The 15,544-nt window shown below is 36.0% G+C and overlaps 1 protein-coding gene across 3 annotated transcripts in view; it reads left to right on the forward strand.

Moving 5' to 3' along the window:
• The window catches only part of SLC2A13 (solute carrier family 2 member 13), a 527,099-nt gene that overhangs the window by 227,870 nt on the left and 283,685 nt on the right, over positions 1 to 15,544 (forward strand). For all 3 annotated transcript variants that reach the window (XM_086399920.1, XM_086399922.1, XM_086399921.1), the window contains exon 4: positions 10,532 to 10,640. In XM_086399920.1, coding sequence (XP_086256046.1) covers positions 10,532 to 10,640 — 109 coding nt within the window. The remainder of the gene's footprint in view (positions 1 to 10,531; positions 10,641 to 15,544) is intronic.

A 15,544-nucleotide genomic window follows, 5' to 3' on the forward strand; every position in this document is an offset into this window, starting at 1 on the left:
TGGCATGAAACCAGAATGGCCTGTTTTCCTATTTGTAAATGATGCTCAACTCCTTAGATATAGGAATGGAGAAAGGAACAGATTGAAATCAATGATTTGCAATAGATAACTTGGGAATTAAGGCTGGGGATAATGGCAGTTCAGTTCAGTACAGTTCAGTCGCTCAGTCGTGTCCAGCTCTTTGCGACCCCATGAGATGCAGCAACGCCAGGCCTCCCTGTCCATCACCAATTCCTGGAGCCTACCCAAACTCATTTCGATTGAGTCGGTGATGCCATCCAACCATCTCATCCTCTGTCATCCCCTTTTCCTCCTGCCCTCAATCTTTCCCAGCATCAGGGTCTTTTCACATCAGTCAGCTCTTCGCATCAGGTAGGCAAAGTATTGGAGTTTCAACATCAGTCCTTCCAGTGAACACCCAGGACTGATCTCCTTTAGGATGGACTGGTTGGATCTCCTTGCAGCCCAAGGGACTCTCAAGAGTCTTCTCCAGCACCATAGTTCAAAAGCATCAATTCTTTGGTGCTCAGCTTTCTTCACAGTCCAACTCTCACATCCATACATGACCACTGGAAAAACCATAGCCTTGACTAGACGGACCTTTGTTGGCAAAGTAATATCTCTGCTTTTTTAATATGCTATCTAGGTTGGTCATAACTTTCCTTCCAAAGAGTAAGCCTCTTTTAATTTCATGGCTGCATTCATCATCTGCAGTGATTTTGGATCCCCAAAAAATAAAGTCTGACACTGTTTCCTCTGTTTCCCCATCCATTGCCCATGAAGTGATGGGACCAGATGCCATGATCTTCGTTTTCTGAATGTTGAGCTTTAAGCCAACTTTTTCACTGTCCTCTTTCACTTTCATCAAAAGGCTTTTTAGTTCCTCTTCACTTTCTGCCATAAGGGTGGTGTCATCTGCATATCTGAGGTTATTGATATTTTTCCTGGCAATCTTGATTCCAGCTTGTGCTTCTTCCAGCCCAGCATTTCTCATGATATCTGTAGATATCTATATTGATTTTAGTTCCTTCATTTATGATGTTGGTGATTTGTGTCTTCTCTCTTTTTTTCCCTTGTCTTTCCCTATGGCTGTCGTAACAAATTACCACAAAGTTGGTAATGTAAAACAATAGAAATTTATTCTCACAGTCTGGTTCAAAATAAGTTTTACTAGGTTGAACTAAAAGTGTCTGCAGGGCCATGCACCCACTAGACTCCAGAGGGAAATCTGTTTCTTGCTTTAAAAAAAAAATATTAACCAGCATTCCTTGGCTTATGGCTACATCAACTCAACATATGCACTCATGGTCACATTGCCTTCTCCTATTCTGTCTGAATCTCTTTTTGCCTCCCTCTTATTGGGTTACATGTGATAGCTTTTAGGCCCAACTGGAATAATCCAGGATAATCTTCCCATATGACAAATCCTTACTCACATCCACAAACACTATATTTTTACATCTGAGGTAACATTAACAAGCTCTAGGGATTAGGAGATATATATCTGTTGAGGGGCCATTATTCAGCCTTCCACAATCTGGCTCAAAGTTTATCAATTTTATTGATATTTTCAATAAGCCAGATTTTGGTTTCATTTGATTGATTTTTTTTCTCAGTTGTCTCCTTATCTATTTGATGGATTTCCATTCTGATCTTTATTATTATTTTATCTTGTGTTTTGAGGGGTTTCTTTTGTCTCTCTTCTGATTTTGTAAGGTGGAAGCCAAGGTTGTTGCTATAAATTTTCCTCTATTCTACTTTAGCTCCATTCCACAAGTTTTTGTATGATGCATTTTCATATTATTTTAGTTCAGAATACTTTCTAATTTCCCATTATTTCTTTGATCCATGGAAATTTGTTATTCAGGTTCTGATCTGGGGGGTATTTTCCAATTATCTTTCCATTTATTGATTTGTATGTTAATGTTATTATAATCAGAGAACACTCTCTGTATGACTTGAATCCTATTAAATTAATTGAGACCAGTTTTAGAGCTCAGAATATAATCTATCTCAATAAATGTTCTAAGACATTTAACATGCATTTACTGTTGAAAAGAACATTTGGTCTATAGGATGTTGTCTGAATACTAGGTCAAGTTTGTTTATCGTGTTGTTGATGTCTTCTGTATCTTTGCTGATTATCTTTGCTTAGCCTATTTTGACTATTACTCAGAAAGAGGCAATGAAATATCCAAGCCTAACTTTGGGTTTTTCTGTTTTCCCTTGCAGTTGTGTTTTATGCTTCATATAATTTGAAGCTTTTTTTAGGTGCAAAGACGTTTAGGGTTGTTATGTCCTCTTGCTAAATTAAACTCTTTATCATTACAAGTTGTACTTTCCCACCTTTTTGCATGCCTGGTAATTTTTTATGGTATGCCAGAACTATTAAATTTTATCTTACTGTTGAACTTGGTTCTGGGATGCTACTCACTTTCTTGGAAGCATTTGAGTCTTTAATTTAACTGTTTTAGATGGTGTCCAAGCAATGTTTAACCTTGGACTAAATATATATATTACTGAGGTAAAACTCTTCTGAGTATTCTTCTTTATGCTAGTCCTGTGTAAATTCCTGGAGTTCATTACTTTAGTTCTTTCCTGCAACTCTTTCTCTTACCTGGGGTAGTTTCTTCACAAAACGTTTACTGATCAGTCCTCAACTGAAAATTCAAAGAGTCCTGCGTATCTCCAGTGTCCTCTCTGTGACGTTCTCTTCTCTCCAGCACTCTGCACTGTGAACTCTAGTCACCTGGGTCCTGAGCTGCACTGTTTCAACTTAAGGTGGCCATCAGTTTGCCTGGTTTCCCCTCCCCATACTGCAGCTTTCTGTATTACTGCCTGAATACTTTATTCCAGATTTTAGCTGGGGCATTTGTAGGGTTCATCTCATTTACTTCCTGAATCTCAGGAGTCGTATTCTTTGTCTCCTTATCATGTGAAGTATTGTTTCATGCATTGTTGCCTGACTTTTTAATTGTTGCATATTGGAGGGAAATCTGATAACTGTTACTTCATCTTGTCTGAAAGTGGAAGTCAGGACCTGGAATTTTAGAAAAGTGTGGTCTAGTGCATATTTTAATCATACCTGGAGAAAATTATGTGGGCTCAGCTTCTTCACAGTCAGCCTGTCCACAGGAATGGCTGCACTTGTCAGACTGTCCTTTACACCAGAGCCCCTGCCACAACTGGATGATCATTGTGAAAGTTGTTGATACTTAGTATGAAGTGTTCAGAATGATGGAAAAGATAAACCCATTTGGAATTTTTGCCTGTATTGTTTTATTATGTATTATATTTTGTATTCTGCATTTCCATTTTGCTTTAATTATCTAGAGGCTTTAGTTTTTATTGTGTGGGAATTTCTGTTTTTCAAAGACAAATATTTTGTTAACAATAAACTGAAATGTTTGTGTACTTAAAATGTTTTTAATTATAAAACTCAAAAGACATTTTATAAGTAGAGCATGACATTTAAAATTTTCACACTCTACCTATTAATATATTTGAATATTTCTTGCCTCATAGCTTGCATAAAATGAAGATTAATGGTTTGCATTCATGAAGTTAGTTTTAGTGCCTAATAAAGCTTAGTTTATGATTTTAATGAAAGAAAACTATTTAAATCTGTTTATGCATAATCAGATGTACAGCTGCTATGACCAAAATTTATCTTTAAGAAACATTTCAGTACAATAAAGGAACTACCATTGTTTATAATTATCAGGAATTCCAAACCAAAAGAAAGTCTAAAACCCAGATGTAACCATATTTTTTATCTGTAACATTGTTTTTCATTTTTATTGTAGTATAGTTGATTTAAAGTATTGTGTTAGTTTCAGCTCTTCAGCAAAGTGAATCGAGTATACATATACATATGTCTACTCTTTATTAGATTCTTTTCCCATATAGGTCATTACAGAGTTTTGAGAACCTATATACAGTAGGTCCTTATTAGTTATCTGTCTTATATATGGTAGTGTACATATGTTAATCCCAATCTCCCAATTTATCCCTCCCCCTGTTTCCCCCTGGCAACCATAAGTTTGTTTTCTACATCTGTGACTCTGTTTTGTAAATAAGTTCATTTTGTAACATTTTTTTAAGGTTCTACATGTAAACAAAGTGATATGATTTTTTTATTTCTCTGTCTGACTTAGTTCATTGTGACACTCTCTAGGCCCATCCGTGTTGCTGCAGATGACATTATTTCATTCTGCTTCATGGCTTAGTAATATTCCATTGTACATATATACACCAGATCTTTTCTATGCATTCCTCTGTTGATGAACATTTAGGTTGCTTCCATGTCCTGGCTACTGTAAATAGTGCTGTAATAAACATTGGATGCATGTATCTTTTCAAATTATTATTTTCTCCAGATGACAGGATCACATGGTAGCTCTACCTCTAGTTTTTTAAGGATCCTTCATATTTTTCTCCATGTGTACCAATCTACATTCCCACCAACAGTGTAGGAGGGTTCACTTTTCTCCACATCCTCTCCAGCATTGATTGTTCATAGATTTTTTTGATGGTGGCCATTCTGACCTGTGTGAGGTTGATACCTCATGTAGTTTTTATTTGCATTTCGCTAATAATTAGTGATCTTTTCACATGTCCTTTGGCCATCTATATGTCTTCTTTGGAGAAATATGATCTTTCATCCATTTCTTGATTGGATTGTTTGTTGTTTTTAACTTTTTTTATATTGAGCTGCATGAGCTATTTGTATATTAGAGAGATTAATCCCTTGTCAGCCTCTTTGTTTGCAAATATTTTCTCCCGTTATGTGGTTGTCTATTCATTTTATTTACAGTTTCTTTGCTGTGCAAAAGCTTTTAAGTTTAATTAGGCCCCATTTATCTTTTTTTATTTTCAAAATAAAATAAAGGGGATATATCAAAAAAGATCATGATGCAATTTATGTCAGAAAGTGTTCTGCCTATGTTTTATTCTAGGATTTCTGTAGTATCTAGCCTTCACTTAGGTCTTTAATCAATTTTGAGTTTATTTTTGTGTGCAGTACTAGGAAGTGTTCTAACTTTATTATTTTGCATGTAGCTATCTAATTCTCCTAGCACCTCTTAGTGAAGAAAGTGTCTTTCAGTTCAGTTCAGTTCAGTCACTCAGCCATGTCTGACTCTTTGTGACCCCATTCACTGCAGCCCGCCAGGCTTCCCTGTCCATCACCAACTCCTGGAGATTGCTCAAACTCATGTCCATCAAATTGATGATGCCGTCCAACCATCTCACTCTCTGTCATCCCCTTCTCCTGCCTTCATTCTTTCCTAGTATCAGGGTCTTCTCCAGTGAGTCAGTTCTTCACATCAGGTGGCCAAAGTATTGGAGTTTCAGCTTCAGCATCAGTCCTTCTAATGAATATACAGGACTGATTTCCTTTAGGACTAATTGGTTTGATCATGCAGTCCAAAAAGTCTCTGCTTTTTAATAAGCTGTCTAGGTTGGTCCTAGCTTTTCTTCCAAGGACCAAATGTCTTTTTTTTTCATGGCTGCAGTCACCATCTGCAGTGATTTTGGAGCCCGAGAAAATAAAGCCTGTCACTGTTTGCATTGTTTCCCATTTATTTGCCATGAAGTAATGGAACCAGATGGAATGGGAAAGACTAGAGATCACTTTAAGAAAATTAGAGATATCAAGGGAACTCTTCATGCAAAAATGGGCATAATAAAGGAAAGAAAATATATGGACCTAACAGAAGCAGAAGATATTAAGAAGAGGTGGCAAAAATACACAGAATAACTATACAAAAAAGATCTTCATGACCCAGGTATTCAAGATGGTGTGATCAGTCACCTAGAACCAGACATCATGGATGGGAATTCAAGTGGGCCTTAGGAAGCATCACTACGAACAAAGCTAGTGGAGGTGATGGAATTCCAGTTGAGCTATTTCAAATCCTAAAAGACGATACTGTGAAAGCGCTGCACTCAATATGCCAGCAAATTTGGAAAACTCAGCAGTGGCCACAGGACTGGAAAAGGTCTGTTTTCATTCCAATCCCAAAGAAAGGTAATGTCAAAGAATGCTCAAACTACTGTACAATTGCACTCCTCTCACATGCTAGCAAAGTAATGCTCAAAATTCTCCAGGCCAGGCTTCAACAATACATGAACCATGAACTTCCAGGTGTTCAAGTTGGATTTAGAAAAGGCAGAGGAACCAGAGACCAAATTGCCAACATCTGCTGGATCATCAAAAACCAAGAGAGTTCCAGAAAAACATCTATCTCTGCTCTATTGACTATGCCAAAGCCTTTGACTGTGTGGATCACAATAAAATCTGGAAAATTCTTAAAGAGATGGGGATACCAGACCACCTGACCTTTCTCTTGAGAAATCTCTATGCAGGTCAGGAAGCAACAGTTAGAACTGTACATGGAACAACAGACTGGTTCCAAATAGGAAAAGGAGTACGTCAAGGCTATATATTGTCACTCTTCTTATTTAACTTATATACAGAGTACATCGTGAGAAACCCTGGGCTGGATGAAGCCCAAGCTGGAATCAAGGTTGTAGGGAGAAAGATCAATAACCTCAGATGTGCAGATGACACCACCCTTATCGCAGAAAGCAAAGAAGAACTAAAGAGCCTCTTGATTAAAGTGAAAGTGGAGAGTGAAAAAGTTGGCTTAAAACTCAAGATTCAGAAAACGAAGATCATGGCATTTGGTCCCATCACTTCATGGGAAATAGGTGGGGAAGTAGTAGAAACAGTGTCAGACATTTTTTTTTTTTGAGCTCCAAAATCACTGCAGTTGGTGACTGCAGCCATGAAATTAAAAGGCGTTTGCTCCTTGGAAGAAAAGTTATGACCAACCTTGACAGCTTATTAAAAAGGAGAGACATTACTTTGCCAACAAAAGACTGTCTATTCAAAGCTATTGTTTTTCCAGTAGTCGTGTATGGATGTGAGAGTTGGACTATAAAGAAAGCTGAGTGCTAAAGAATTAATGTCTTTAAACTGTGGTGTTGGAGAAGACTGTTGAGAGTCCCTTGGACTGCAAGGAGATCCAGTTAGCTTATCCTAAAGGAGTTCAGTCCTGGTTGTTCATTGGAAGGACTGAAACTAGAGGTTGAAGCTGAAACTCCAATACTTTGGCCACCTAATGCAAGGAGCTGACTCATTTGAAAAGACCATGATGTTGGGAAAGATTGAAGGCGGGGGGAGAAGGGGACAACAGAGGATGAAATGGTTGGATGGCATCACCGACTCAATGGACATGAGTTTGAGTACTCATGATTACTCTGAGTTTGAGAACTTTAAAGTTTGTTTTTAAAGTTCTGGGAATTGGTGATGGACGGGGAGGCCTGACGTGCTGCAGTCCTTTGGGTCGCAAAGAGTTGGAGACGAATAAGTGCCTGAAATGAAATAATTAATGAATGAATGATGGAACCGGATACTGTGATCTTTGTTTTTTGAATGTTGAATTTTAAGCCAGCATTTCATTGTCCTCTTTCACTTTCATCAAGAGGCTCTTCAGTTCCTCTTCATTTTTCTGCTATAAGGGTGGTATCATCTGCATATCTGAGGTTATTGATATTTTTCCCAGCAATCTTCATTCCAACTTGTGTTTCATCCAGCCCAGCATTTGCAATGATGTACTCTGCATATAAGTTAGATAAGCAGGGTGACAATATACAACCTTGACATACTCCTTTCCCAATTTGGAACCAGTCTGTTGTTCCATGTCTAGTTCTTGCCTCCTTTATCATAGGTCAATGGCCATAGGTGCTTGTGTTTATCTCTGGACTTTCTATTATGTTCCATTGATCTATATTTTTGATTTCGTGCCAGTACATGCTGTTTTGATTCCTGCAGCCTTCGAGTATAGTTAAAAGTCACAGAACCTGATTACTCTAGCTCTGTTTTTCAAAACCCAGATTAAAAAAAAAAACAAAAACTGGAAATAAATATGTGATGTTGTGTGATAATTTATCTCTTGTTATTTTGGCTAATAAAACTTTAATCCTAATTTGTCATCATTTTCTCTTTATTTTTCTGCCGTCCTATATCAGTATTGCTTAAACTATCAAGTCATGAAACAGGTTAATAGAGCAAATAGATACATCTATCCAAAGATTATGATAGATTTCTTGCAGAAGACTAGTTTCTCATCTATGGAGTTTCCTAAAAGCTGAAAAATGTATTTGGGTGTTGTTTGTTTTGTTCTGTTTTGTCACAACATCATAATTGTTGTCTTTAAATTTTTTCCATGGTATATAAAGTAAATTATAATATATTCCCCTTCATGGATCACTTTCTTGTCGTGGTGAAAGGGCTTGCATAACTCAGTGAAGCTTTGAGCCATGCTGTACAAGGCCACCCAAGACAGATGTGTCATAATGAAGCATTCTGACAAAACATGGTCCACTGGAGGAGGAAATGGCAACCCACTCTGTTATTCTTGCCGCAAGAAACCCTATTAACAGTACGAAAAGTCACAAATATATGACACTGGAAGATGCGCTCCCCAGGTGGGAAGGTGTCCAGTATGCTACTGGGGAAGGATGGAAGGCAATCACTAAATACTCCCGAAAGAATTAAGTAATGGGCCAAAGTGTAAACAGTGCTCTACTGTGGACGTGTCTGGTGGTGAAAGTAAAGTCTGATTCTGTAAAGACATCGGAGCCTGAGTGCTACAGTCCATGGGATAACAAACAATCAGCTACAACTTAGCCACTGAATAATCTTTTATATGAATTTTTTGATTTATGGAAATAGGTAGATATTTATGTGATGGTGTGCACAGTCCTTATTTTGTGGCTCATTCATAGATTTCTAAGTTTGCAGATGAGTCTGCTTTTCAGAGAACTGATCCAGATATATTTCTATATTGTCATAAAAGCTACCTATTTGAAACAACCTTCTTAAAACTTTACTTAAATATAAAACAACTTGACATTTATAATACTCTTAGCATGCTTTCTAAATGAGTATGTCCAGTCTTACCATCTAGAAACAAAATTGTTGGAAGTCAATCAAGTCTTCATGTGATTATAATTGTTCCTTTGTAGAGATGAATATCTTCACCCAGTAATGTTCAATACTAATTAATGTGCTGTCTTGACATCCTGTATGAACTTTTATTGCTGAGACAATAGCACATTCTATTCCATTTCTGTGAACTGGAATATTAGATTTCCAGAAGATTCCAAAATAGTGAAATTTTCTCAGATTTCTACCAGACTTGGTTTCAGTATCAGTATCAGTTCAGTCGCTCAGTCATGTCTGACTCTTTGTGACCCCATGAACTGCAGCACGCCAGGCCTCCCTGTCCATCACAAATTGCCGGAGTCTACCCAACCCATGTCCATTGAGTCGGTGATGCCATCCAACCATCTCATCCTCTGTCGTCCCCTTCTCCTGCCCTTAATCTTTCCCAGAATCAGGGCCTTTTCAAATGAGTCAGCTCCTCGCATTAGGTGGCAAAAGTATTGGAGTTTCAGCTTCAACATCAGTCCTTCCAATGACTTGGTTTAGGGTTTACTTAAAAAAAAAAAAAATAGCCTCCAGGAAAAATTCCTCTAATGAAGCAATTAACACCCTAGTGATCGCAGGCTATTTCTTATACAGCAGGAATACCAAAGATCCTTTTAGTCAACTCTGGCACCACAGTGACACTATACAGCATGCCTCTGTGATGTTGTAACAAGCACTTCTGGGAATAGAAGGGGCACTTTTGGTAGTTATGTCCAAATGATAGGCCTCAATTGGTTAGTTACCTTACTTAAGGCCTGGGGGTTCAGATCTAGAGCTTTTCAGAATTGGTCTAGATTCTGATATAGAGACACCATTTTGAAAGCCCATTGATATTTTTAAAGTATCATTTAAAACCACTAGGAAACTATTAAAAAATCTATAAATATCATACATATACCTATATAAAATAGATTTAAAATTTTATCTCTTTATTATCTTTTGGGTATTTTTATTAATAATAAAATTTCAGTCATTTCAGTCATAACTGAGTCTGATATCACAGTCAGATTCCTTAACTTTAGTTAAATACATTGGAATGAATTTTGTTACTTTAGTCAAATAAATTGTAATTAATTCTGTTCCTTGTTTAATTGTTTTTTAATGAATGCCATTCTTTCAGTTGATTAAAGCAATTTTTCCAGTGACTTTGTAAGTTGTCCCACATTGAGTGGATTTTAAATAGTAATTAATTGCCTGGGAAGCAGAAGAACAGAGTGGTTATTACAGCTCATAGGAATTTAAGGAAAAAGAATTTCTAACCATTACAGTTATGTAGATCTTCCCCCTAGTATCCATAAAATGTTTTAACTTGAATTCTCTGTAGTTGATTTTATAGTTTCAACTCATATATTTAGTGTTTTCAAAAATATATTATGCCCCTATTTCTGTAAAGTACACATGTTCTATTCTTAAATGCCAAGTTGTGTTGATTCCATAGAGATTTGGGGAAATTTATCCTAATGGGAATAATTACTGTGGAAGCTAAAAATAATAGATGTGTCCTTCTTTTTCCTTCTTTTTTTTAAAAAGCTGGACCTGTGATCTGCAGAATGCTGAGTTATCCCCCAACTCGCCGAGCGTTAATTGTGGGTTGTGGTCTACAAATGTTCCAACAGCTCTCAGGCATTAACACCATCATGTATGTATTTCTTTCTAACTTTTTACTGAAAAGATTGTGAGGAATTATTTTATATGAAAAAAATAGTAGGAACCTTGATGATTTGTTTTTATTAAATGTGTAGAAGTCTCCTTTGGGGAGATACTTAACTGTACAGTATTAAAAAAAAAAACTGTATAATTTAAAAATCTTACCAAATTTTAACTAGAAGGAAGTGACTTATTTTGTTCATTGTAATTCTTGGCTTTATTTGATTTCTTACAATTTCTTTTTTATGCCATCAATTAGTTTATTTTATTCTGAGCTACTAAATGTTTCATTTTTCATAAGCTATTTCTTGATTCTCATTAAAAAGTAAACCAAAGGGTATCCCTGGCATTTATTAGAGATCAGTGGACACACAACTAGTTCATTTCCTTTTAGGGCAGTCAGTTACAATGCAGTGTGATAAGAACATTCATAGAAGTATGTTTTTACAACTAGAGTACAGTGGACCAGGGATGGACTGGGAGCAAAGTGGGGAATATACAAAAGTTCCGCGTTTTCTAATTTTCAAAGTAACTCTCAAAGTTGTATGTGTGTTGTGGGTGAAGCAGAGTGAATAGTGGGGGTTCTGCCATATTTCATTCATTCGATGTTAAACCCATTTTTGATGGTTGATTTTGTGCTAGATACATAGCAGTGAATACAGGAGACACGGTCCTTGGCCTTATAGAATATACAGGCTGGTGCAGGAAACAACACATTAAATAAATTCACAATTTAATACAGAATTTCAAATTGTCATAAAGAGAGCTGTGTAAGATTGCTCCAAGAGAAGACTTTTAAGATCCTAGGTGATAGAATATGGGTTATAGAAAAGCTGATTTTTGCTGAGAATCTGGTTATTGATGAAAAGCTATGTTCTCAGAAGCTTTCCCCTATACATACTGGTTAAAATTATTCATTAGAAAAACACAAATTATGTAAAATTAGATTTTACCTAGTAAACATTTGTTTTGGGGACTTTTGATTATTTTTTTAATTACTTGGGTTATAATGAATTATTCTGTGGTAGTTTCAGAAGAGTGAATTAGTTAAAATAACTAGGGCCCAAGGACCCATTAGATTAAGTTGGAATTTACTAAGAAACTCCAACTTGAATATATCTATACCCTTTGTGAATTTGACTTTAATGGTAATCCTTGTTAGATTTCTGAACTACATTTTAATATTGGTTCTCTCCTCCCCTCTAACATTTACTTTCATTTTTTCCTCACCATTATCATATCTATTAAGCTTATCTGTCAGTATAGCACCTAACATTTTTGTGTCTGGATGTGGCATACCATGACTTTTCTGAGGCACATCCACTGTCCTTAGTGTGGTAATGGTATGGAATTGTAACAAGGCTAGCATCAATCTTTCAAACAACGCAATTCAGTAATAATCCTATGTACAAATCTAGTTCATCAACGTAATTTAACATATGTCCTATTTCTGAAAAACTTTTGTTTGTTCTACCCTTTTCTAGGCATTTAAATTTGACAAGTTTAAAGCATAGAAAGTGAATTTTTGTTGTGCTTTTTTGTATTCCTATAAAACAAGGATCACAGACAGGGCCAATCTAATTGGTGGGTGAGGTGAAGCCAGTGTATTCCTAGTTGAAATGATTGTTATATAGTCCACTTGTGATATCTAATGTAAAGTGTGCTGATTCAGGTTTTCAAATTTTAATAAACTGTTTATTTCTCCAAATTATCAGTCTTTTCACAGTAAGATCAATTGATATGACTATAAGGATCTTGATAATCCTTAAGATGTATGATAGTCATTAATGTACTATGCTTATCACAAACTCAGAGAAGGCAATGGCACCTCACTCCAGTATTCTTGCCTGGAAAATCCCATGGATGGAGGGGTCGCTGAGGGTCGGACACGACTGAGCGACTAATCTGATCTGATCTGATCTGATGCTAAGTAACTGTTGGTTTTTCATAGTATATAACTTCGGACATTCATATTTTAAGCCCATAAAACTGTAAATGAATTTCTTTAAAATAGACCGTGCTATTTTTATTATTTGGATAGAAAATGACTAATTTAGGATCCTCATATAATGTGTTTTCTTCTACTTTATCTAGTCTGTATTCATGTGTGTGCATGTATATGTTTTTCTTTTTTCATTTTTTCCCCCACTATCCTTCAGTTCAGTTCAGTTCAGTTTGGTCGCTCTGTTGTGTCCAACTCTTTGCAACCCCATGAATCGCAGCACACCAGGCCTCCCTGTCCATCACCAACTCCCGGAGTTCACTCAGACTCACGTCCATTGAGTCAGTGATGCCATCCAGCCATCTCATCCTCTGTCATCCCCTTCTCCTCCTGCCCCCAATCCCTCCCAGCATCAGAGTCTTTTCCAATGAATCAGCTCTTCATATGAGGTGGCCAAAGTACTGGAGCTTCAGCTTCAGCATCATTCCTTCCAAAGAAATCCCAGGGCTGATCTCCTTCAGAATGGACTGGTTGGATCTCCTTGAAGTCCAAGGGACTCTCAAGAGACTTCTCCAACACCATTATCCTTAAGATACAGTAAATGCTATCAAAATTTTTGTTTCTTATAGTTTAAAATAGTCTTTAAATGCAGCTTAATAGCTTTTTATTGCCTTTACTAGAAAATATCTATTACATTTTTTCATTTTAAAATGTTATTTAATTCAGAATTCTATTTTTATGAATATTTTTATGTATATTGCTCTTTATTCTTTTTCACTTCTTCTCTTTCAAGTGGAAAATGAAGTAGGCAGTGCTCCTTTATATTTCCAACCCAAACTTAATAATCTGTAGAAGTTGAAATATTTTTTATAAAATCCATTTTCTACCCCAAGTTTGAATTCTGACTTTTACCAAGAACAGTTCATAAAAGATCATATGAAAAAATATTGAAACATAAGTCATCCTTACAATTGTATTATATAATCTTACCATGTTTAGTTTTCTCTGGTCTCCCTCATTAGGATCTTTATTTCTATATCCATGAATTAGTGTTCTATATCAGATAAAGAAATAGATTTATTTCTTAAAATATTTATTCTCTGCTATGAAAAAAAATATATATATATGTTGTGAGTGTATTCAGGTATCTTATATTTGTATAAGTCGTGTTTATATCCTAACCCATACCTTATGGTCCTCCTGTCATATAGAGCATAGGACTCCTAAGGTCTTAAAACTGTTACATACTTCAGACACTACATTTAACTTTTAGAAGAGGCAATTTTCTATTTTGACTCTAATCAATAATTTCAAACATGCTGCTGAATAGGTTATTCTCTATTCACAAGAGAGAAGAACAGAGCAAATAGTGTTCTGTTTTCCTGATATATTCCTGCTATATTATTGCACTACCTCACAGACCAATAAAATAATTTCCCATGTCAAAATAAATGGAAGAGTAGTGATCTATGAAGATTATGATGATTAATGTGAAAACAACTCAAGTAATTCTCATGTGATCTATTCTAAACTCCAGTTATAGTGTCAATAATTTTCCAATTTCTAGCTAAAAGTTTTTAATTTATTAATAAAAGGGTCATTCCCACATTATTATTACCACAACCAAAATGTGGATGAGTGAGTAATTAGGTGGTAGGAAGGGAGAAAGAGGAAAAAAAGAAAAAGAGAGAAAATAAAAGAAAGGAAACACTTGGCTACATTTGAGTTTGTTAGCATCTTGCTTCTTTTGAGGAACTTAAAATAAGCTATATTTTGATATGTCTTGATAATCATAAAATTAGTCCATCTTGGACAGGTGGAAGGTAGCAGAGTTTTACCTGGGAAAAGCAAGTGTTTAAATGGATCATTTTAAGGTTACACAGAAAATCTGCAGTAAAGAGGAGAAGGAAATCCAGAATTTTAAGCTTTTATGTCAGCTTCAGGTAAAAGGGATTATGGGTGTATAAATTTCTTTTGGACACTCTAAATAGTCTGCTATTTTTAAGCTGTTCTTCTTTTAGATTAATGCTTCCAGATTTATCTCTTCTTTCTCTTTTCTACTAACAAAGTAGGGGTGGGAAATAGGCAATTACATAGGATGGGCAGATCATTCCCACTTGCATGACTGCTTTGCTTTAATCCCCGGTGGATCACTACTTCTTTGTGTTTACTAGAGATAATAGACGGCTTTGGAAAAAATGGCCTTGCAATACTAATCTTAATAGTATCATTTACTAAGCATTAATATTGGGTTGGTGCAAAACTAATTGCAGTTTTGCATTGTTGAACTTTGTTATTTTATATTGAAATATATTTGTAAATAAATGTGGTTATGTTATACACCATTTTCATGTGCATTTCTCGCTTCTTTTTTTTGGTAATGCCTTATTACTTGCTGTTTATTTTATATTTATTTTAGACTAGGGAAATGCTGTTAGGCAAAAAAGCATGTTTGAGCAATTTTCTTATTTGAGTTCAAAATGGGCCGTAAAGCAGCAGAGATAACGCACAACATCAGCAACACATTTGGCTCAGGGACTGCTTACAACTTTACAGTGCAGTGGTGGTTAACAAACAGCTAACAAATTCACAGTACAGAGGATCATTGAAGCTGATCCTCTTACAACTGCACGAGAAGTTGCTGAAGAACTCAACATCAACCATTCTATGGTCATTTGGCATTTGAAGCAAATTGGAAAGGTGAAAAAGCTCCATAAGTCAGTGGCTCATGAGCTGACCACATATCAAAAGCATCATCATTAGAGTGTTGTCTTCTCTTATTCTTCGCAATAACAATGAACCATTTCTCAATTGGATTGTGATGAGTGATTAAAAGTGAGTTTTATATGACAACTAGCAACAACTAGCTCAGTGATTGGACTGAGAAGAAGCTCCAAAGCACTTCCCAAAGCCAAACTTGCACAAAAAAAGGTCATAGTCACTGTTTGATGGTC

Source organism: Bos grunniens, chromosome 5 (genome assembly GCF_055505025.1).
Source record: "Bos grunniens cultivar Pamir isolate PY7600 chromosome 5, Bosgru_T2T1.0, whole genome shotgun sequence".
Classification (NCBI taxonomy): Eukaryota; Metazoa; Chordata; class Mammalia; order Artiodactyla; family Bovidae; genus Bos; species Bos grunniens.